The sequence below is a fragment of the Schistocerca cancellata genome, chromosome 1 (assembly GCF_023864275.1).
Source record: "Schistocerca cancellata isolate TAMUIC-IGC-003103 chromosome 1, iqSchCanc2.1, whole genome shotgun sequence".
In the NCBI taxonomy this organism is placed as follows: Eukaryota; Metazoa; Arthropoda; class Insecta; order Orthoptera; family Acrididae; genus Schistocerca; species Schistocerca cancellata.
Window position 1 is genome coordinate 701,553,403 of NC_064626.1, and position 24,790 is coordinate 701,578,192.

The window sequence follows — 24,790 nt, forward strand, 5'->3', positions numbered from 1 at the left end:
CGCTCCGACTCGAACTAGACAGATTTCTGTAGACACGGAGTTCACTACTGTGTTTCTGTATCTTCGTTAATAAAGATAAGTACCGACTTTTATTTAATCAGAGTGTTTGGGTTTTCATCTTTCTGTTCACTGTTCCAGCGGACCGGTCGGCCCGCTATTAAAAGTGTGGCGGTGACTTCGTAAGCCGTTTCTACAGCGAAGTGTTTGTCGCTACGAACGCCGCCACAAAAGGCCTGTTAAGACATCTTGTGAAATTTTACTAATTATCTTCTCTCAAAAGTACCTAGACCAGATAGTTAGGAACCTTACTCATGATGGAAATATATTGGCTCTAATGGCAACAAATAGACCAGACCTCTTTAAGGATGCCCTTATCATAGCTGGTATCAATGAGCATGATGTGGCCATGGCAGCATTGATTACCAGAGTAAAAAGGACAACCAAAACATGCAAAAGATATATATGTTCAGTAAACTAGATAAAAAAATCAGTAGTGTCGTATCTCAATGAGGAGCGTGAAACTTTCAGCACATGGCAGGAGTGTGCAGAGAAACTATGGCTAAAGTTCAAATGTTAGTTCAAAATGTTAGTTGACCATGCAGTGGACAGATGTGTACCCAGTAGAACAGTTAATGGGAGAGAACCTCCATTGTATACAGTCACTGTAAAGAAATTTCTAAAGAAATAGAGATTACTGCATAATAGGTGTAAAACAAAATGTATGGCTGTAGGTAGAGAAATGCTGAATGAAATTCATTTGGTTGTCAAGAGATTAATCCATGATGCCTTTAGTAACTACCATAGCATAATATTGTTAAGTGACCTTTCACAGAACCCAAAGAAATTCTGTCTGTATGTGAAGGCAGTTAGTGGCACCAAAGTTAGTGTCCAGTCCTTGATGAATGAGACTGGAACTCAAATGAAAGATAGCAAAAAAAGCTGAAATGCTAAACTCTGTTTTCAAATGTTCCTTTACAAAGGAAAACCCAGGAGAACTGCCCCAATTTAATCATTGCACTACTGAAAAGGCAAATGAAATATGTATTATTGCCAGTGGTGTTGAAAAACAGCTCAAGTCGTTAAAATTGAACAAAGCCCCAGGGTCTGATGGAATCCCTGTCTGCTTCTGTACTGAATTTGCAGCTTTGTTAGCCATTCTTCCAACTACAATCTATCATAGATCCCTTGAACAAAAAACTGTGCGTAGTGCTTGGAAAGAAAGCTCAGGTGACACCCATCTACAAGTAGGGTTGTGGAAGTGATCCACACAACTACTGTCCAATATCCTTGACATCAATTTCTTGTAGAATCTTAGAACATATTGTGAGCTCAAACACAATGAGGTGTCTTGAACAGAACGACCTCCTCAGTGTGAACCAGCATGGATTTTGAAATCCACAATCACGTGAAACCCAACTTGCCCTTTTCTCATATGACGTACTGATAGCTCTGGATCAAGGCAATCTGGTAGATGCTGTATTGCTTGATTTCCTAAAATTATTTGACTCGGTACCACACCTATGTTTATTATCAGAAGTTCGATTGAATGGGGTATCAAGTGAACTTTGTGACTGGATTGAAGACTGTTTGGGAGGTAGGACACAACGTGTCATCTTATATGAAGAGTCATCATCAGATGTTGAAGTAAATTCAGTTGCGCCTCAGGGATCTTGCAGACAGTAGTAACCGCAGACTTTTTTCCTGATCATGCAGTTACCTATAATGAAGTACTGTCTGAAATTCCGTTACATTTTGATATGATTTCAAATTGGAGCAAAGATTGGCAGCTTGCTTTAAATGTTCACAGGGTGTGTACGAACCGGGACAACCAGGAGATCTGAGAAAAACCCGAAAATTTTTCATCTGGGACAAAACTGGGAAAAACCCTGGAATTTTTTAGAATTCAGGGAATTTTTCATTGTTTTAGTTTTCAGTTAAATTTTTGTAATTTTGACTGGTAAGAACCAATACTCTAACAGAGGATATTACTGTATCCCACTACTGCATAATAATACTTCAACAATGAAACATAAACAAGAGAAAAAATGAAAATAACTTAAATTGCAAAGGAAATGCGCCATATACAATGACAACACACAGTGCTTATGCAAGCGTTTGCCAACAGCAAAATGTGTCAAAGGCTTTAGGAAGACTATGCATGCTTCATAACAACAAATTGACTCCGATGAGCGTGAAGTCACAACTGTTTACATTAGACTCATTTCAGCAGTTACGAGTGGGCTCATGCGCATGCACAGTTGTGAATTGCATTTGAGCAGTAGATTCTTCCACTTCTGGCTACAGGAATATGGCTGTTGGCTGTACAAGCAGTCGCAGCAAGCAACTAGATGCTACCAGGAAAAGGGGGCGCCAAATTCATATTCTTGAGGATAAAAACTTGTTTCACAAAGCGCCTAGCATCCAGCGCACGTTGGTCTATTGATTATTCATATGATTTTGAAATTTATACCTGTTGGTTTCTGAACATTTTTGAACACATTTTAAGTTGATTTCTGAATGTATCATAAGTTGATTTTTGTATGCGTACATAGTGTACGTGATGTCTCTGTCATAAGAATCCTTGTTGCATCTAGAAATAAACTTTCCGCAGACAAAAGGGGATGGGGCTATACGAGCTGAGCAGAGTAAAACCAAACAGATGAATGCCAATCGCTGTCTGATTATGTCATTGATTGGGTTTGTGAATGATCAGCGTTGTTATAATTACTAGCGAAATCCATAGATTCAGACTATCAGAATGGAAATAAATGACTAACAGGAATAACAGGTGAGAAAGATTACATATTATCTTCTTGGTGTACCCAAGAAAATGAAATTTTGACAGAAAATTTTTGGTGAGGTCGCTACACTAGTAAGGACCAGTTGTACAGTCACTGGCCAGCAGCCGCTTAAGTCCTGTTCTGGAAGTAATGCGGAAAACGTGTTGTACGACCATGTAACAAAGCCTAACCAGAGGATAATCATGGGATAACTAAAGTGGTGATTCTGGCAGGGTTAGTGGAGTTAATCGGTGAACAGATTTTGACAGTGGCAGGAGTAACTACAGAATTGGTGATGACAAGATCATTTGTTAGAACGAGGAAGGATAAGAAACGGGGACATCACACGTATTATGGAAGAATAAGACTATTACAAATTTACATAAAAATTTCTTAGTAATACTTTTCAATCTCATGCTTGAGAAACTGGTGCATATAAATGAAATGTGAAACTATTTCCTAACATAAAGCTTTTTGCTTGGAATAGGCCTAATAGTCATTTGATATTGGTACTTCGTGAATTATATTCTGTCATGTTATAAAAATGACCATTTGTGCCAAAACAGTCTCGTTTATTTGGTGTGTGTTACAAAATTGCTGCAATATTAGAAAGGCCTATTTTGTTTTATCTAGCAGACAATGACAGAATAGACATAATCAGATCGAGAAACCACACCAGTGTTGGGTATTATTTGTATTCCAGTACTTTTTCAGTACTGGATAAAGAAATTTCGATTTTTCATGTAGCAAAACGTTTGACGAACTTTGATGAGGTAATAGATTCTTTTGCAGAAAGGAAAGCACGCCATGTAAAGCTGTAGCAAGATTAGAGAGAGAAAAATGCTAGGAGCTAAGGATTGAAGAAATCTGTACTTTCTTGCTTGTCTTTTGTCTTCATTGGTTTTATGTCCCCCCCCCCCTCCCCCCCCCTCCTCCCCCGATAGCTGACTGGTCGGCGTGATGGACTGCCGTCCTAAGGGGCCCGGGTTCGATTCCCGGCTAGGTCGGGGATTTTCTCCACTCAGGGACTGGGTGTTGTGTTGTTTTCATCATCATTTCATTCCCATCTGGTGCGCAGGTCGCCCAATGTGGCATTGAATGTAATAAGACCTGCCCCGTAAGGGGCCTCGCGGCAAACGACGTCAAACGCTCATTTCCATTTCCATTGGTTTTATGTTCCTATATTTAATTTTATGTCACACAGAATAGCAAGTTACTAGCTAATAGGCAATAAAGAGTGCCAGTCTTCTGAAGAATTCTTGTCCTCCCAGTTACAAATAATCCCATCCAGTATTAATTGAGAGTTTTTTTTTTTTTTTTAATAGGCGCAGGATGTCAAATGGCCGACAGGGAGCAGGAAAGGCACCACAGGACATGTTAGTTTCCACTGTTCTGAATATAGTTTGATGGCATCATTACAAAATATTCATGTTTCAATTCCACAGAGTGAAATACAGTGACTTGCGATAGAAGAATGCTGGATGAAAAGGCATGGCACTGCACTTTGGCACACTTAAGACCAAATAACATGCCTTACATTTCCTCGAACACGTATGTTTAATGTTTCAGACTTTTCAGAAAGATGTGTGCTACAAGATGAACATAGTAGTGAAAATTCGATTTTTTTTTAGTATTGACCCAGTTCATATATATCATAGATCCGGGGCTGATGTGCAGAGCAGTCTGCGTTATAGTGGGTAGTCTCCATGTGACCCGTGTTTACATTTAGTGATTTTGCTGTTTCCCCTTCGTTTATTCTCACGTCAAATGAAAACAAATCGGATATCTGTGGCTGGGAGCTATCAAGTGAATTTAAATACATTCACATAATTACGGAAGGCTAAAATATGTTGTTAGTTTCAGATTTTATTTTATTTCCACCTTTCTGACAGTCAAGCATTAATCACCTTGCAGAACAATGAAGTTATTTTTGTCTGTTTGCTAAAGAAATTTGACTTTTGTTAACCTTTTCCACAGAGGCAGTCAATGTATTTGAAACGAAATGTTTAATTCCACAGTACTGGCTAGTTCAACTGTTCACTGCATTTTAAGTGCAAGTTTTTATCTTCTAGCATGTATAGCATTATACCATAATAAAGAACCAAACATGATATAATACAGTAGTGGTTCTCTAAGAAAATTTACATGCCGAAAACCACACTGAAAAGCTTAACATCAGGTCGAGGTCTACTTCATGGGGAATCTGGACATATGAATGTGCACATTTTAGTATGGTTCACAAAATTCCGATGCTCTTGGAGTATCCTCTGATGTCTGATCTGTTAATGTATTATACATATGTACATATGGGCTTCCTATGTCATGGTAGCTGCGCAAGCTCGGTGTCATCTGTTATCTGCGCTCTCTGGCAACTGCTGAAATGAACCTATTTCTAACAAGTTGCAGGAAAATATTGCAAATGGTGGTTTGAAAAGCGTTACTTTCAAAGAAATTATCCTTTTACATAAGTTGAACTATGTACGAGACTGTACCATGAATTTCTTAAATCTCAGAGGCTTTGACTCTCATTTAAAAATCAACTCTTTGATGATAAGTCATTTAGAAGAATTTCAAACCCTGAAGGTCAGAAATTTATGCCAATATAAAAAATTTTACTTTCACATTTGTGTGATATATCTTACTGTGTAACACGTGTAAAAAAGATCAACATTATATGCGAAAGCTCAGCTTCTCTTGCAGTTTATTAACCTTGGAGACCAATATTATATGTGAAAGCTTTGCTTTTCTTGTAGCAACACTGTGTATATTAATTTAAACTATTAACTTACCCTGTTCTTGTGTTTGTGCTGCTTAAAAGTGATGTTGCTGTTGGCTGACTACGTCATGTGTCCTATGCTCTGAATAACCGCTGTCATCAGCTGGTGAGATCATGTGACATGAGCTATGACTGACTTACAAAAGTGCATCGCAATCTCAATTTCAATTATTAGGAAAGTAACATGCGGTGTTTGTTGGAATTCCAATGTACACTTTCATAATATGAAAATATGCAGCGTACATGTTGCTGCACATCAGACATATTTTCAAAATGTATCTTTTTTCCTGGGTTTCATTTTCTAAAGTGCCGGGAAATTCTATGCCTGTGTATAAAACCATAATCATTCAAAGGATTAATAAGTTTTGCAGTTCTGATGGAAAATATACTGTTACTCAACACGGTAAAAGTGTGTTTTCACCTGGGGGAAAGTGTATTTTTAGCCGGGAAATCCAGGAAAAATCAGAGAATTTTTTTTTCCTTGTCCACAAATACACCCTGGTTGAGAAGTGTAGAATTTTGCACTTCACAAAATGAAACAACATATTATCCTATGACTATAATATCAGTGAGTCGGCCAGCGCTTACAAATATCTGCGTTTAATGCTTTCTAAAGATATGGAGTGGAATGAGTACATAAGCTCAGTCATGGGTAAAGCCAATGTAGACTTCAGTTTATTGGTAGAATGCTGGGGAAGTGCAATTAGTCCACAAAGTAGATTGCTTACAAATCACTCGTGCAACTGGTTCTAGATTATTGCTCAAGTTTGTGGAATCTATAGCAGGAAAGACTGAAAGGAGACAGAGAATGGCAGCAGGAACGTTGTTAGGTTTGTTTGATCTGTGGGAGGGTGTCACAGAGATACTGAAGGAACTGAACTGGGAACTCTTGAAGACAGATGTCCCAAGAAAAACTGTTAACAAAGTTTCAAGAACTGGTTTTAAATGACAACTCTAGGAAAATACTACAATCTTCTGTGTATCACCCACGTAGGGATTATCAAGATAAGATTAGAATAATTTACAGCATGCACAGGGGTACTCAGTCAGTCATTATTACCACACTCCATACATGGATGGAGTCGGAAGAAACCCTAATAACTGGCACACTGGGACGTACTCTCTGCCAAGGACATCAGGGTGGTTTGCAGATTATAGATGTAGATTTAGAAGTGGGTGAGTTAAGCATCTGAATTGAAACAGCTGTAGAATGGAAGCAGTATTTTTCTGGTCGTGGGTTTGTATTCAAAATATTACATACTCACTCCCCTCTTCAAGTCCTAGATGTTTGTAATGGGGATTTCTGAACACCCTGTATAATATCAGTCAGTTGGAATCAGCCAACTCCTACAAATACCTAGTAGTAATACTTTGTGGGGATATGAAATTGAATGATCTCATAGGCTCAGATTGTGGTTAAAGCAGGTGGGAGGTATTGGTAGAAGATTTGGGAAGTGCAATCAGTCTACAAAGGAAATTGCATACAAATTACCTGTGTAACCATAGCATAAGTATGTGGTACCCCGTACCAAATAGGACTAGCCGGGGTTTTTGTACCTAAACAGCATTGATCTAATATCAAAGACAGAATACCAGTTCCTTGTGAACACTGTCGTCAGATGGCCAGGCTTGGAACTGAGATGCACCTTGTTTGAAATAGTTGTGGTTCTGTGGCTCTTTGTATTAGGACATTCAGCATAGCTCTTTTCCAAGCTGGGTGGTGAAATCTAAGCCCATCGAAATGTAGATCCACAGGCATGGTTTCTCAATTCACAAAATAGCTTAGTCATTAGCTTTCCTTTTTAACAACGAAAACAATAAATTTTTGACAAAATAATTTATTGGATAGATAGAAAATCTACTCGCCAGGTGGCAGCAGAACACACACATAAGAGTGGGTTGTAATTAGGTGAGCTTTTGGAGTGAGTGGTTCTTTCTTCAGGCAGAAAGGTTGAAGCGAAAGGAAGAGGGGTGAAGGAAAAGGACTGGAGAGGTCTAGGAGAAGGAGTAGATTTTGGGAAAGTCACACAGGACCGAAGATCAGGTGAGACTAACTGCAGGCAATGAGAAGGAAAGACTGATTGTTGGGGACTGCATCGGATGAGATTTAAAAACCTGTAGGAAATTAAAACGGAGTGAAGGAAAGAGTAGTTACTGTGTGGAAATGCTGAGACGAATGAAACAAACGTAAATCAAGGCCAGGTGGATGGAGAGAACCAAGGACATTGCAGTGCTAGTTCCCACTGGTGGAGTTTTGAGAAACTGGTGTCTGGGGGAAGAATCCAGATGGCACATTTGGTGAAACAGGCACCAAGTCATGTTGTACAGCATGCTCTGCAGCAGGATATTGTGTGTTGCCTGTATACACACCCTTCCTATGCCCATTCATCTGACTGATAACAGGGTGGTAGTCATGGCGATGTAAAAGGCCAAACAATATTTACATAACAGCTGGTATATGACATGTGTCATTGCACAGGTGGCTCTCCCTTCGACAGTATATGTTTTGCCAGTTACACAGCTGCTACAGGTGGTGATATGAGGGTGCATAGGACAAGTATTGCAGCAGGGACAGTCACAGGGGTAGGAGCCTTAGGGCAGGGAGATCGGTCCAGAAGGAGCATAGGGTCTGACAAGAATATTGTGGAGATTGGGAGGGTGACAAAAGCTATTCTAGATGTGGTGGGCATGATTTCAGACAGAATGGATGTCATTTCAGGGCATGATTTTAGGAAGTTGTGGCCTTGTTGAAGTAGCTGTCTGACTCATTCTGGACCAGGATAATATGGGTGACATGTGGTGTACTCCGAAGTTATTTTTTTGAAGGGATCAGGAGTATCAGGATTGGATGTGATGGCCCAGGAAATTGTGCTTTTGAACTAGGCTGGTGGGGTAATTACATGCAGTGAAGGCTGAGGAGAGAATGTTGGTGTATTACTGTAAAGAACTGCATCCGACACAAACATTTTTGTTCAGATGCAGACTCATTACAGCAATACACCACCATTCTGATTTCAGCCTTCACTACATGTAATTACTCCACCAGCCTACTTCAAAAGCAACAGTTCCCAGGCCATCACATCCAATCCAGGTACTGTTGTTCCCTCCAGTGAAGAGCTTCAGAGCACACCACTGATGACTCAGTATTATCGTGGCTTCAAATGTTTTACTCAGCTATTTTAAGAGGTCCATGACTTCCTAAAATAATTCCCTGACATGGCGTCCATTCTGTTTGAAATCTCGCGCACCAACCTAGAATAGCTTTTTGTCACCCTCTGCACCCATGTCCCTACCCTGTGGCTCCTACATCTGTGACCACCCCCATTGCAAAACTTGTCCTATGCACCCTCCTACCACAACCTATAGCAGCCCTGTAACTGGCAAAACATATACAATCAAAGGGAGAGCCACCTGTGAAATGACACGTCATATACCAGCTGTTATGTAAACACTGTTTGACCCTTTACATCACCATGAATACCACCAAATTATCAATTAGAATGAATGGGCATAGGTGGAGGGTGTATATTGGCAACACGCAACATCCTGTTGCAGGGCATGCTCTACAACTTGACAATCGTGACCTCGGTGCCTGTTTCACTACACCCTGCCCACTGCTACATGTTCTTGGTGCTCGCCACCCACCTGGCTTTAATTTACGTTAATTTCTTCCATCTCAGCATTTTTTCACATTAACACTCTTTTCTTCACTCCATTTTAACTTTTCTACATCTTTCATTGTCTTACTCGTCTATTTTTCACCCCCCCCCCCCCCCTTCCCACCTCTGTTACGTACAATGCACTTAGCTTTTCACTCTTATTAACTCGTGCGTGATGTTTAAGCAGTAATGCCTGTCTTGCATATTACCCTGTCCACCTTTGAGCTCACAGGTTTTCAAATCTCATCCGATGCAGTCCCCAACAATCAGTCTTTCCTTCTCATCCTTTGTGATAAGTCTCCCTTGACCTGCAGTTCTGGGTTACTTCCCTGAAATCTGTTCCTTTTCCTAGACCTCTCCAGTCCTTTTCCTTCATCCGTCTTCCTTTCTCTTCAACCCTTCTCCCTGAAGAAGAAGCCACTAACTCTGAATGCTTGAAAGCTTGCCCAATTACAACCCTCTTTTTATATGCGTGCTATGTTGCTGCTTTTGTGAGATCTTTTACCTATCCAACTTTCGTATTTACCTATATGTCAAAGAAAGGCAACCTCCTGTTCTATATCTTGACTAGAAATCTTATATTAGGATGTATATTGTTCATATGATCAGTGAACTACTGCAGTCCCTCAGTGCCATGTGGCGAAATTAAAAATATTAAATCATTGCCATTATCAGCAATAGCTAATTTTTTTTCATTGAGTGGTTTGAAGAACGAATGTTGAACAGTGCTGGCTGCTCCCAATCCTTCCTGCTAGTTCAAATAAGCTGATAATCCTTTTTTTTATTTTCTGTATGGTAATGATTTACTGCAGCAGCTCATTGACAATGTGAATGCTGTACATCCTAATATAAGATGGAGAATGAAAAGTTCCTTTCTTAGATGTTTTGGCTGAATAGAAAGCTGATGGATGACTGTGCTATTCTGTGTATCATGATGAACACCATAATACACAGAGCCAGGACTATTTCACACAAGGAGCACCTCTGCCACGAGATCAGCCATCTGACAATAGTGTTCAGTACGAACAGTTTTTCTGTCCGTGTTAGGTCAACACTGTCGAGCAAACCTAGACGCGATGCCATTCAACCGATCTAGAAGGACAACACGTAGTGCGGCTTCCATTTTGTAGTGCAACAATTGGTACAACAGGTAAGGTAAACAGGCAAGGTATCAGACCATTCATACTTGCGAGTGTGGCTGCAGTTAAGTGGGCTGTCTATTCTTACTGTCACCAATCGTCATGTCGGGCACCGGCATCACGTTACACGGGAATTTCAAAGAAACAGGTGTGGATGAACAGTCTGTTAGATGCACACAGAACTGTATTTGAACAAATGAGAATTCTTGCTCAGCATTGAACTGCTGGGGCTGTGTAATCAGGGTAGCAGTTGAATTTAGACTATGTGAGAACAACTTTAATAGAGACACGGGCTGTGCGAGGAAGTCTTCTCACAGTTTACCTCCTGGAGTGAGTGGTTTCCCTGTGAGTGACACCTGACAGCCTGAGCAGATGTAACCTAAGGTTGTAGAGGGCACCGCCTCAGTATTTGCCTTCTATGTGAGTTAATCCAGCCAATCAGATGCTGTCCTCTGGGCATAAAAGTGGGAGTCTCACCAGTTTCACAACAGTCGGACTCACCCCCAACGTTGATGATGGAGGCAGTCATCAGATACAGTATGTAGTGTGATATCATCAGAGTGAATAATGCAAGCTTCTTCTGACTGCAGCTCTTAAAATTTTCAGTTATTATACCATTTTTCTGCCTCCTAAGTTTCTTGTTACGAGGACAATTCCAAAATGAAGGTTTCCTACATTTTTCGATATGCAAACGACCGTTCATTTTCTGCAGTATTACATTATTTTAAGGATGGAAGAGTACTTTACTTTTCTATGTTATTGTCATTTTGGTCAACACATTTTTATAGACTGCCATGTCCTTCAAAAAGCGTTGAACCTCACCTTTCACCTTGTCATTAGAGGAGAATTGCCATTCAGATAAATGTTCCATCATTTTATGGAACAGGTAGTAGTTGCTTTGTACCAAGTCTGGACTGTATGGTGGGCGGATGATGACATTCCAGCCAAAGTTATGCAGTAGGTCAATGGTGTGACGGATGATGTGTGGATCGGCATTGTCGTGGAGAATGCTTATGCCCTTGCTCAGCATTTCTTTTTTTTTGTTCCGAATTGCACTTCTGAGTATTTGAAGTGTTTCACAGTACCCATCAACATTTATTATTGTCCCTGCAGGCAGAAAGTCAACCAGCAGTACCCCTTTCAGTCCCAAAACACAATTTCCGTGGCTTCACTGGCAGAATGTGTTTGAATTTTCACGGCTTGGACAAAGAGAGATGCTGTCACTCAAGTGACAGTTGTTTTCTCTCAGCTGTGAAGTGGAATGTCCATGTTTCATGAGGTGTGACAATAGAGTCCAAGAAGTTGTGCTTTTCGTATGCATGGTGGCAAATAAATTTGTGGGCAGAATAAACTCATTGTTTGTGGTCTTCTGTCAGCATATGTGATACCCACATTCTACACACCTTCCAATATTGCAACTTTCCCATTAAAATCCTGTGGGTGGTGCTTCAGGAAACCTCAGTAACCAAAATGCAGATGGCATCAAGGGTGATCCTCTGATCTTTTTTGCAAGGCATCCTCAACCATCGTGACTGTCTCATCAGAAATTGGTGTACTGCTCCTTTCTGCATCATGAACTTCAGTATGACTGGCTGTAAACTCGTTACACCATGTACAAACGTTTTTGACATACATGCATGACTGTCAATAAACTTCAGTCCATTGGTGCTGAATTTCAACCGGTTTAACACCTTTTTGCACTAAAAAAAAAAAAAAAAAAAAAAAAAAAAAAAAAAAAAAAAACCTCTGTAACTGCTTGAACTTTGCACCTGGTGGTGTTTTCAATGTGAGCTCCATTTTGAATGGGTGCCAAGCCAAGACTGAGCATCTGAGTGCAGCACGCTAATGGTTATTTGGGAGCTGAGATAGTGATACTAGCAACAGTGTGACCAACAACCATATTAACAAGTTCTCTTTGTCTGCAAAAAATAAGAGACCACTTTTTTTTATATTTGCAAGACATCTATTTCTTAGAACAAAGAATTTTCTAAAACAGTTTCATATGAGGGATGTCTGAAAGGTAAGATTGCAAGGCCTGTAATTCTAACCTGGAACTGAGTTTTTTGCAATGGGGTACCAATGTTTTGTATGGTAACACACTCTGAAATGAAATGAATGAATGGTAAAAGTCATCAGCAGCATCCCAACACACATTGTGGTGATGGTTAAAGGTGAGCACTTTCATTCTGTTTCCTGCAAAGTGCACGCAGTGATAAATTATCTAAATGCCAGAGGCATGAGCACTGCTTGATTTATCGTGAAATAGTGTCAGTGTATGGGGAGGAGGTTGCGTCATGACATTTGACAAAATGAGTATGGAATTTCACTTTTGGAAGAAAGTAAATTCATGCTTGTCTGTAGTGACTGATAAAGCAGTGCAAAGACTTAAGAGCATATTAGTTCTGATCACCATGTGACCATTGGTGACCTGCACCATGTGTGTCCTGAAGTTTCTCGAACTGTCGTTCATGGAATCGTGAGTGATTGACTGGGATATTGCAAGTTGTATGCACAAAGAACACAAAATCAACAAAGTCAATGCCAAATGAGTGTTTTTGATCATTTTGTGAGGGATTGATAGACTTTTCTCAACTCTGTAATGACGCGGGATGAAACATGGGTTTACTATCATACCACAGAGAACAAGTGATAATCAGTGCAATGGCACTACACTCATTCCCCTTAAAAAAGGATCAGTAATTCACTCAAAAGTTACGGCAACCATTTTCTGAGACAAAGGGTTTCTGCTTGTCAAATGCGTGCCTAGAATCAAAACAGTCAACTCAGCACATTACTGTGAGACCCTCAAGAAACTCTCCAGATCTGTACAGAACAAACAACGTGGAATGCCGAGGGAGGGAGTCATCCTTAATGACAATGCTAGGCCGCTCTCTGCTCAAGTGTCTCAAGAGATGTTGACCTTATTTCATTGGAATCTTTTAAACCACCCCTCTGTCAGTTCCGATCTCGCTGCCAGTGACTATGTGGATTTAAACCACTTTTTCAATGATGGTGAGGTGAAAAAGTGGAGAAGTGGTTTAAGGAATTGGCAGTAGACATTGACAATGCAAGTATTATAAAACTCTTCGAATGGTTGATAAAGTGCGTTGAAATAAATTTTGTTTAGGTGGAAAATGATGTCATTCTTGTGCCACTGTTCCTATAGGTTTCATTGAAATATAAGCATTTTTGTTTGTGTAAGAAAGTCTTGTAAGCATACTTTCTAGATATCCCTCATGGTATTGGTTTGACACTGGTGAGTCTGTTGCTACTGAATGCTGATAGGTGTATAGCATAGCTGACAGGCTTCACTTTCCAGTAATAGATTACAGTACCTTTGTTTACTAAAATTTATCCCAATTTTCCCCCATTTATACCATAAAACTTAGGAATGACTGGTTAACTTCTTACAATTTTTCACAGAGTACTTGATTTAAAATACGGACTAAATCATAAATTTCTTAAGATATGTAAGTTTTGCCTTATTTTAATTATCTCTGGGCTTTTACTCATCAGTGACTTCATTTATACTATTATGGGTCATGATGCTCAGTGTTACTGACTCTTAACAGCTCGGGATGACGTTGAATGGGCAAGTGGGTGGTATGAGGAGGTAGTTCTATGGCCATCATGGAATCATAAACTCAATGGAAATGACAACATGATAATTCAGCAGAATTCATACTGCCGATGCAGATGTTGCCCCAGGGTCATATGATGACCCTGGGTGGTGGTGCTTTCCCAGTGAAGCATGGTGGCAATAAGGATGCCAGGTCAGGATGGTGGTCACAGTGACAGTCTGATGTCAGTGCCTTCAGCAGACACGTAGCTGGATTGAGCCTGCAGATGTCAGCTGCACAGTGACAGCAAACTCTGTTAGATGTTAGTACAGAGGTCACCCAGTAGCTCAAAGGGGTTAGGTACCTATCCTGGTCTGCGAATCAAGGACAACATTGTGGCATCCAGGATTTGATTGATGTCAGTCTGCAACTGACCCTAGTTGCAAGGTGTCAGTTCAGGCCCTCGAGTCATCAGTTCTAGGTGGGGCCCCGTTGACCATCATGGGCAGTGGCTAGTTGAAGATGAGACTGGATGACCCACATTGGGTTAATGCCAGGCCAAAATGGAAGCATTCTCAGTGGAAGCAGTGGCCAACTACAGATACTCTACGGCCATAGCAGCCTAAATTTACATGGGCTCACCCCTTTATTATTGTGAAAGGGCATTTCTTCCCACTCAGTTTGTGGTAACCATGGTGCCAGAGCAGAGCTTTCACCATGCCAGTTCAACACTTTCCTTGCTCCAGCAGCCTGCTGGCTCGCCTGGCCACAGGTTGTGGAACTGGTTTGGTAAGGTGGTAGTGTAGCATTCCTACCCCATATGCAACATTTAGTCCACCACTTGCAGGTGGCTGCCAAATCTGTTAATGACTTAAAAGTTACATGGTGTGTTTATAATTTTCTTTTTATGTTTATGTACACCTTTGACTCCTACTGCCCTTATAACTAATACAGTCCAGTTCACAATATCTAATCCCTGATATGCTTAATGACTAACGGTGACCTACTCGGTTGATACTCGGTCAGCAGGAGTTCAGGAGGGTGGACAGTTTTCTGTCATAAATAGATGTAGGCTGCACATACCAGAATAGGAATCAGGTGGTGCTTGAAGTTGACATCTATCACCATGATTTTGTGCTGGTATCTGCTGCAATACTGCTGTAGAAACATTTCCTCCTCATTAATACTCCCCTCCTGCACTGCTATAAATTTGTCGGGGAACTAAGTAGGTCAGAAGTGTTGGGATTGAGAGGATATTGTTCAGAAAAGTCTTGTTTTTGGCTGGTAGTGTCTTCAAAGGTTTGTCAGGGAAGTACAGTTGTGGATACCTCAGTTCTAGAATCGTAGCCTTTGTTATGATTGATGGTAGCTGAAAAGTTGCCCCCAAAATATTACACATTGTCCGTTTATTAAAATACACTATCTTGTAGCTTCAGGAGTTGTTCCCCTAGGTTGACAATTTGTGATAACCAACACTGGGTCATATGCTGAATATACCCAATGTGGACTTACCTTCTGACAATAGGATTGTAGTACGACTGTGTTCTGCAGGTTCCTTCTGTTCCCGTTCCTCCTAAAAATATTTTCATTTCACATGTCCCTCTGGTAGTCTGGACCACCCAAGATGGGCAGTTTGGTTTTTCCCCTCTTTGCATAAACAGTAGTATTTCCTTCATCCCCAAGGCCCCTCATTCCAGAGGTATAGGTGAATTGTATAGCACTACTATCAGGCATTGCTACTTACTGCTGGAAGGCGTCTTATCAACACATGTAAGTGGGTGAGGTTGGTGCTGTCCTGTACTGCCACAACCTGGCAGTGCATCCCATACCTGACACAAACTGACCAGAGATTGTATTCATGGTAACAAAGTAGGAATTAACTGACCATATGCTCCCATATGACCATATGCTTCCTGTAATTATGATACCTCAATATGGACATTCCGTATGCTGATGGCAAGCATATGCAATAGTTTTGCCACAGCCAATTGGATATCTTAATATGTCTAACCACCCTATATTAAACTGAAATCTTGGTTCACAGAAGTGCTGGTCATTCTGATGCAAGTCGTCAGCTTTGCTCGTAACCCCCCCCCCCCTCCCCCCAGCATTATGGTATTATTCAATAAGCTGTGTTTGAGATTCGCTAACTGAGTCGTCTGCCATTCTGTCATGGTTCTGGCACCTTTGCCTCTCAGCATCTTTACTAGCATGTCATTTGAGCCCCTGTGTATAAGCGTCTATTATTCAAAATATTGTTTTCAGTAGTGTGCCTCCTCCCCCCTCCTGCCACCCTTCCCCCATCACCTTAATGTTCAAGACACCACATGGCTTGCCGCACCTAGTTGTGGAAGTGTTCATATGAGATACACAGCATTCAGTTTTTCCTTTTGTCTGTTACTTAAAACCCCCTTATTCCTGGCTTCCAGGTTTAATTCTGAGCAAGTTTCATCCAGCCTTCACACCTCGGTACTTAACCCCATGCATTATAAATTAACCTCAACATCCACTGGTAGTTGCTCAAGACAGTGTCCTCTTGATTAATGAAAAGTGCCCTCCCTTAATTGGTCACTTTTGCAAGGTGTTCATTCACCCCCTTGCAACTGCAAAAGTGTTGATGGACCCTGCAGTCATCCTTGCTGTTGATGTCACCTGGAGAAAGGAAGCTGTAATCACTCTCCACTACCTGGATTAAGTCTGTCATCCACAAAAACCTATAACAACATTCTCTGTATGCTGTACACACCCAACGAAATGAATAACTTCAATCTTCATTACCTGATGTTTCTTAGCAAAAACTATACCAACATGGCAAATCAGTTCAGGTAAATTACACACAGAATAACCCCCAAAACAATTGGTAACTTATCATGTCACATCCTGCAAACCAGTATCCCCCCCCCCCCCCAAAAAAAAAAACTCCTCCTACATTTTTTGTACAAAATCCATATATCTTCATTACTGTGATACATCACACAACAAATACAACTAAAAAAATACAAATATCTTAATACACAACTTTTTCAGGGCATTAATGCATGTGGTAACATGTGTAGCTTGGAGGGTGTGGCCTGTTTTTCCTTCTTACTATCCCCCTCCCTCCCCCCCCCCCCCCCCCCCCATTTGGAAGTGGTGCCAGTACTGGTGGCATAAATCTGGTGCACCCTGAAAAAGACTTACACATCTCACATGTATGACTGTTGATTGTGTCAGAAGCTGAAGTTTAGTGTTAATCTTCACTGGTGAGTTTATCTTGATTACCTGGCAAGGACCGTGATACCATGTGATGATTTTCTTTTCGCTCTTTGGGATGCGTGGGCTTGTCAGCATTATCTGCAGATCTACACAATTCTTTGCTAGCTTAGTATTGCATTGCCCTCCCATTCCAGACATTCAAGGGTTCTGCTGTCAGTTCTCCATATCTGCTTCCATGCTTCCAATGTTTTCATGAAATTTTGCAATGGCTTGCCATTTTTTCCCACCTTGAGGTTGAATGTTTGCAATGGCGACAGTGTTTTGCCATTGTACACTACTTCCTAAAATGCCTGTGCTTTCATGGATTTTTTTAAATTGAAAGCTATGACATTGTATGACAGTTAAGTATCCCAGTCACTGTGATAGCTATTCACACAGTGGTGTAACATTTTTCCAGTTGTTTGATGTACATGCTCCATTCTACTATTCTAAGGGGCTTCTCCCCAGCTTATGAACATGGAACAAGTGGCACAACTGCTTCATCAATTCTTATATAAAATTGGTGCCCTGATCCATGATTAACTTTTCCAAAACACTGTTTTTAGTAGCTAGTTATTCACAGGGGCCTATCCCAGTGTGTTGGATTGCTGATTCAGGATAGCGATCAGTTGCACATAAAGCAAGAAATGGTCTATTTTGTTTCAGACAAAGTGCTTCCTCATTGGTGTCTGGCTAAAAGTCCTAAAATGTCCATTACAATTGTTTCAAAAGGTTTATTAGCTTCCGTTATCCTTTGCAGTGTAATATTTTGATGGCTCAAATGTGCCCACTGTGTGCACTCCAGTCAGTTTTTAACATGCTGCTCTACATCTTGTTTCCACTTACCCAACCATTAATATTCAGCTACTCACTGTTACGTGCTTCTATGCCATCCCCAGGACTGGGTAATACATGATCATGAGATTGTTTTAAGACTTTCTCCCACAACATGCCATTCACCACATTGTGCAGTCCAGGCTTTGTCATATTACGCAACATATCATGTACAATGAACCAGTGGTGCATTGCACGTTGTTTACATTCCTTGTCAGCAGCTTATGCTTTCTGCCACTCTGCAATGGTATGACCTACTGTCTATAATACACCATTCTTCCTACTGAGGCCATCTGCATTACTGTGATTTCTACTGGGTTTATGGGATATTTCAAAATTGCTCATTTAGCTTCAGCATCAAGTGCTAACTACTTCAACACAGCCCGATCTGTTATTACTTTGAATTTTTTCCCATCCAAACAGCAACGGAAATTTGTCAAGCTATTTATAAGGCTCAGCACTTCCTTCTCTGTGATAGAATAATTCCTACCTGCTTTGGTTAACTGCAGCAGGTAGGCGATCCAGTGTTTTTTCCCTGCTCTCTCTTGACTTAAAACATAGGCTGATGCAGGATTACTAGCATCACAATAACATAATTCCTTTTTTGTAGTTCAAAAAGACCAATATTGGACTAGTTGTTAACAATTCCTTCTGGTTTTCAAATGGATTCGCATTCTAGTGTCCAGTGTACCTTGCAGTACTTTATCTGGCCAGTCTTCTGCTGCTACCTTCAGCTGACAATAACCATCTTGTAACTCCATTGTGGAAAAGTAAGTACCGGGTGATCAAAAAGTCAGTATAAATTTGAAAACTGAATAAATCACGGAATAATGTAGATAGAGAGGTACAAATTGACACACATGCTTGGAATGACATGGGGTTTTATTAGAACCAAAAAAATACAAACATTCAAAAGATGTCCGACAGATGGCGCTTCAACTGATCAGAATAGCAATAATTAGCATATCAAAGTAAGACAAAGCAAAAATGATGTTCTTTACAGGAAATGCTCAGTATGTCAACCATCATTCCTCAACAATAGCTGTAGTCGAGGAATAATGTTGTGAACAGCACTGTAAAGCATGTCCGGAGTTATGGTGAGGCATTGGCGTCGGATGTTGTCTTTCAGCATCCCTAGAGCTGTCGGCCGATCACAATACACTTGCGACTTCAGGTAACTCCAAAGCCAGTAATCGCACGGACTGAGGTCTGGGGACCTGGGAGGCCAAGCATGACAAAAGTGGCAGCTGAGCACACGATCATCACCAAACGACGCACGCAAGAGATCTTTCACATGTCTAGCAATATGGGGTGTTTTTTTTTTTTTTTGTTCTAGTAAAACCCCATGTCATTCCAAGCATGTGTGTCAATTTTTACCTCTCTATCTACATTATTCAGTGGTTTATTAACCCTAGGACGCCCAAGCCTTTTTTTCTAACTTGGATGCCTAAGGGGGGGTTCGGCGAGCCCACAGGTATTAAGTAAGTTTACTGACGAAAAATTACAACTTTCAAAATGGTTTATGTATTTTAACTAAGGCATCGGTTTATAAATGTTGTTGATTGTTATAAATATTGGATTGAGTGAATAAAAAATTGGCATATTACAATACAAAACACAGATGTGTTCATATACAATAGACTACTCTGAGTTCTCAACTTCAAGGCAAGAGACACACTTCACAATTTTTTCTGAACTTGTGTTACACACATTTATGACACTGTCCACAATACTGCTTTGGTTTACTTAGATTGTTGTACTTCTGCTTCTTTGTTTTAGCTTTTCTTACACAAATATGGCACCGACCTTTCCCTGCAGGAGACTGACGTGCTCCTGTTTTCCCTTCTTTGATTTTCTTTTGTAGAATAGTCTCCATTGATTGAACAATTTGGTTAGATAACCCTCTTGCTTTGGCACTTCTTTCTTCTACCTGCAATTTCACTAGTTTCAAACTAGCTTGCAGAAGATAAAGTTTCCGTTTGTTGTGTTTCTTTTCGTTCCATCTTGGATGTTTCTGGATGAATATGGTGGTTGCATCGATAGCACAAATGTCGATGAGAGAGTAAAATACAGATAGAGGCCATCTATTTGTTCCCCTCTTGCAGGTGTACATACACGCCATTTGATCAATGGTATCAGTTCCACCTTTAGTGGAATTATAATACTCATTTATCTCGGTTTTATTCTTCTCTCCTCCAACAGTACCTTTATCTTGGTGCATTGTTTTATTCTTCTCTTCTCCAACAGTGCCTTTATCTTGGTGCATTGTTGACAACATCAGTAAGTTTTTACTTGGTTTCGTTTTTGCTGTGTAGGACACCAAAGTTACTGGAGGCCTACGTGTTCGGAACTGCACTAACTCACTGCAAGTTTACAAGATAAATAACAGCTGACTGACCTCAACAATCACTTCCTCTGAAAGTAAACCGATTGTTGTGAATATCAAGAATACCAACCAACAAGAAACTAACTTGCATTGTTGTAGAGATGAGAAATATGAAATTCTACTAAGGGAAATTTTCTATAGCATGGAAGCCTAAGGCGGGGGTTTGTTGGACCCATAATAAGTTTATTTATTTTTTCTTCCAAAGCAGGAATTTTCTATAAAATATATTGACACTAACGTTTCATAAAATAGCCAACAAAGAATAACTCAAAGGGAATATGTAGTATGAAAGTTACTTGGGCAAAACCAGGGGACATAAAATAATTGTGGGTTCAACGAACCCCTCCCTTAGGCATCCTAGGGTTAAGTTTTCAAATTTATACTGACTTTTTGATCACCCGGTACATTGCCCCAAATTTTCCAGCGTTTCTATTATATTTGGAATTGAATACACTTCTGTAATTGTATGACTGTTGAAGTATCTACAGTGACAACAAAGTAGATAGTTCTTTACTCCGCCCAATCTCTTTTTCAGTGCGTTTACCACTAGTACACTCACAGGCTAGTACTTTTCTCAATAAGGCCATCATGTTATTGTTGGTTAATGAATTCTCCATCACTGGTTATTTATAGTTGCAACAAAATAGATTCTTCTTTGTCCTGTCCATGCTCTTTTTCAGCACTGTCTCTACTGGTGCACTCAATGAGCTAATACTTTTCTCAATAGTGGGGAGATATCGCTTAGTATTCCACAAGAAAAGAATTGGGATTTCATCACATTGTTGCTGGTTAATGAACACCTCAGTCACTGGTTGTAAGTGATGGAGCACCTTATATGGTTTATGATACACAGGTGACTTATTCCCAGTTGGGATTCTGTATTGCACCTCAAGGTTCATTGGTTAAGATCCACAAGGATTAAACAGGTCCTCAGTTTTTTCTGTTCTTTTTTAAACACTTTATCTTCCCATGTGGTAGAGCCACACTGGGGGCTTGTTAATGGGTAGGGTCTGAATTCATTCGTATAAATCATCTTCATCTTGAACATCTAAATTGCCAAGCAACAATCCCTTGGATAATCTGTGGTCCCAGAATTAAAACAGATGGACAAACACAGTACTTTAAGCAAATGATCATTTTCCATTAGTGGCTCAACCAAACACATGTTTACAAGCAGCTCTGTGCCTTTGCTCATCTGTAGGAGTTTCCCTATACCTTGCGATACTTTAGCACATGAATTATCCTTAGTACTCTCGCGTGCAGCTAAATTGGTTCATCTTTCGTGAGACAAGAGCCTTACAGCAGAGTACCCTTGACAAATGTTTTCCCCAGATGAAGGCCAATTTTTGGAATGGTGCTTATAAGGAAAATCTAACCCCAAGATTGCACAATAACCATCACCCATAATAGAAAAACTTCCCTATGCTCTGGGAACTGCTTTGCCCCCACTTGAAAACTTAATGTCACCAAACTGAATGATTATTACCCCCAACTCCACATAACATATACTGTGGAGGGTTTACTGCCTCTTCCTGATAAGGTCCAATCCTGTGCTTGTGTGTCCAATAGATGCGTGGATTCCCTTCTATCTGCTATGCCTGTCAAGCAAAAATCAACCTCTGCATTCATTCCCATTGCATCAAAAGTTACTGGGAGCACCAATTGGTGATGCAGGGAGCTCTTTTTTCTGTTTAAAAATTGGCTATTTCCATTACAACCCTTCTTACTGTGACCATTACTTTCACTAGCCCCACTTTCAAAGTCCAATTCTTCCACATTTCCTACATTGTGGCTGATGATATTCATACTGTATGTGGCCCAACTGTCCACAGTGTTAACACTTGATGTCAGTGGAAAACTAAATCTCTTATAATGGACTCAAATTACCACATCTGTTTCTTGCAAAGTCATTGCTATGCCTACGGCTCCTGCTGTCCTTCAAAATTCTGCATGCACCTCTCTCAACATATTGGGTGATAATCCTCATAAAAAAATGCATCTCAGTGCCCTCTACTTCACTCCTAGCAGGACGACGGACCTTATTTGTGTTGTCATTGTCTGGTAACTCACAGGGATTAACACTCAAGTTTGTTATACTGTCTGTGAAACTTAACGTGGATTTGTACTGCTTCTGTGACCTCTTTTAATTGCTTGAGATAGTTCCTACAGCTAATCTGTTTTCTATATCATTGTACCAAACTTTCCCCCAGCACATAAAGTGTGGACATTACCCAACATCCCAGCTTTCCGGTTGTCAGTAGGTTATCCGCTAATGCTACTTTATCTTCACCTGCTTTGCCTGAGAAAGGGTCAACTGGGCTAGTAGTAGTAGCTTATGAGATGAGGACTGATAAATTAGACAAGGCTCTGTCGTTTTAAAGCATCTGGTTGCCTTTGCAGATAAGTATTATTGGCTCTCATTTCAGCTACCTGATCCAATAAAGACTGGATCATTTCCTCATCGCTTTTGATTCACTTTTTGCGAAGCACAGAAGGACAAATGGAATAGGATAAACACAATAGGATGACATGGAGAAAATATTAACTATGCTATAACATCTTTTATATTATTTCCCATTTATATCTGATATTTGAGAGGGTGCATACCAGCATCTCTCTCTCTTGCATTTTCCTTGAATTCGCTCAAGTTTATGTCCTCTTTAATGTTCACAAATTTCACCTTCAAATAAGTCTGCCGATCTAATGAGCCTGACATCATGTAATACATGAAGGAAACACAGCTGCAAAAGATAGTGTGTTTTGACTCATCATATTGCACAGATGATGCATGCGGGCCCATAGTCACTTTTGATACCAGTTATTATGGGTCAGGATGATCCAAGCAGTAGTGACCCCATATCTGATCAGGGTGACATTGTAGGCTGGGCAGCAGATATGAAGAGCCAGTTCATTGACTGTCATAGAATTAAGAAGCCATTGGAAATGACAACATGTTTATTCAGCGGAATTCCTACAGTTGGTGTAGACATTGCCCTGTGGCATGTGATGACCCTGGGCGATTGTGATTCCCAGCAAAGCACATAGCAGCAACAGTGAAGTCAGTCGAGAAAGGTGACCACAGCACTGGTGTGGTGTCAGTGTCTCTACAGGTGTGTAAGTACCTTAAGTCTGCAGTTGTCAGGTAAGTAATGGCAGCAGACTGATTGCCAAAGTGGCCTTGCTGCTAGGTGTGAACACTGGTCAGCCAGCAGCTCGCAGGGGGTTGGATGCAATTGAAGCCCGGTCTGTGAAGCAAGGATCCCTTGATGGTGCCCAGGAGTTGCTTGATGTCAATCCACAGCAGACCCCAGCTGAAGGGTACCTGTTCATGTCCCATCAGCATTAGTGCTAGGCATGGCTAGTGGCTAGTTGTGGATGAGATTGTTTTACCCACAATGGGTGTATGGCTGGTGTGGAGGCGTTCAATGTAGGCAGCAGTTGATGACACAATAATTAAATAAAAATGTGGGATATTTATAGATTTCAACATAGTTTGAAAATTTATTGGCTTATCTTGTTTAAATAAGCTAATTCTTTCAAATATATAAAACTATGTGCATCTTTTCTTTCTGTCAGGGTCACAGGGTTCACTTCCAGTTGGACTCAAAAGCAGAATCTGAAGAGACAAGCTGTGAAGACATGGCTGTTGCACAGAAGACAGCTCAGGCACCATCTGACTTTGCAGTGAAATCTCCACAGAAGTCATTTAGTGTATCAGAAATGAAATTAATATTTCCTGAAAGACTTGTGCCCATTGAGCCTAGTGAGAGTGTGACCTCTGGTTTGAGAGACTTAAGAATTTCTGCATTTAGCCTTAAAAGATCAAAAAGTATGAGTGCAGCAGATATGGCTCTTAACAGAAGTGGACCAGGATTTGGTGTGGCTAAAGAAGCACCAGATTTAGGAAATTTTCCACTAGAGGTTTTGAGCAATATATCACGTGCAGTTGAAGGTAAGTTGCAATGCTTTTTCCTAACTTCATCTACAAACAGATTGGATCACATACATTTAGCAGTAGTAGATATGTAGGATTAAAATACTTGCAGACAGAATATGTTTTATGTTTGATGACAGTTGTCTTCAGTTTTTAATTTAATAACTTACTGATACTTGAACAACTATAAACTAGGGAAACAAGCTATACAAAGAATTTTACATTTGTCTTTGTTTATCAGTTTCAAAAGTTCCATGCCCAGTTTGCTTGTTGAAACTAGCTGCTTAACTAACACAAAAGCACTTTTCAGGGTCATGACCATCATTCGTCAGTTAGACAAAGACAGGAGTCAACACTTTACTTTCCCCAAAGTGACACATTACACCACGTACCCTCCAAATCCCCCCCGCCCTGTTGAGGTGATTGATGTCATCATAATTCTTATCACCTAACTAGCCGAACGATTTCCTTAACTATTAAAAAGACTT

At 40.4% G+C, this 24,790-nt stretch overlaps 1 protein-coding gene across 2 annotated transcripts in view; it reads left to right on the plus strand.

Moving 5' to 3' along the window:
* Positions 1 to 24,790, plus strand: part of LOC126184583 (uncharacterized) — a 499,786-nt gene that overhangs the window by 406,603 nt on the left and 68,393 nt on the right. For both annotated transcript variants that reach the window (XM_049927020.1, XM_049927027.1), the window contains one exon: positions 23,945 to 24,320. In XM_049927020.1, coding sequence (XP_049782977.1) covers positions 23,945 to 24,320 — 376 coding nt within the window. The remainder of the gene's footprint in view (positions 1 to 23,944; positions 24,321 to 24,790) is intronic.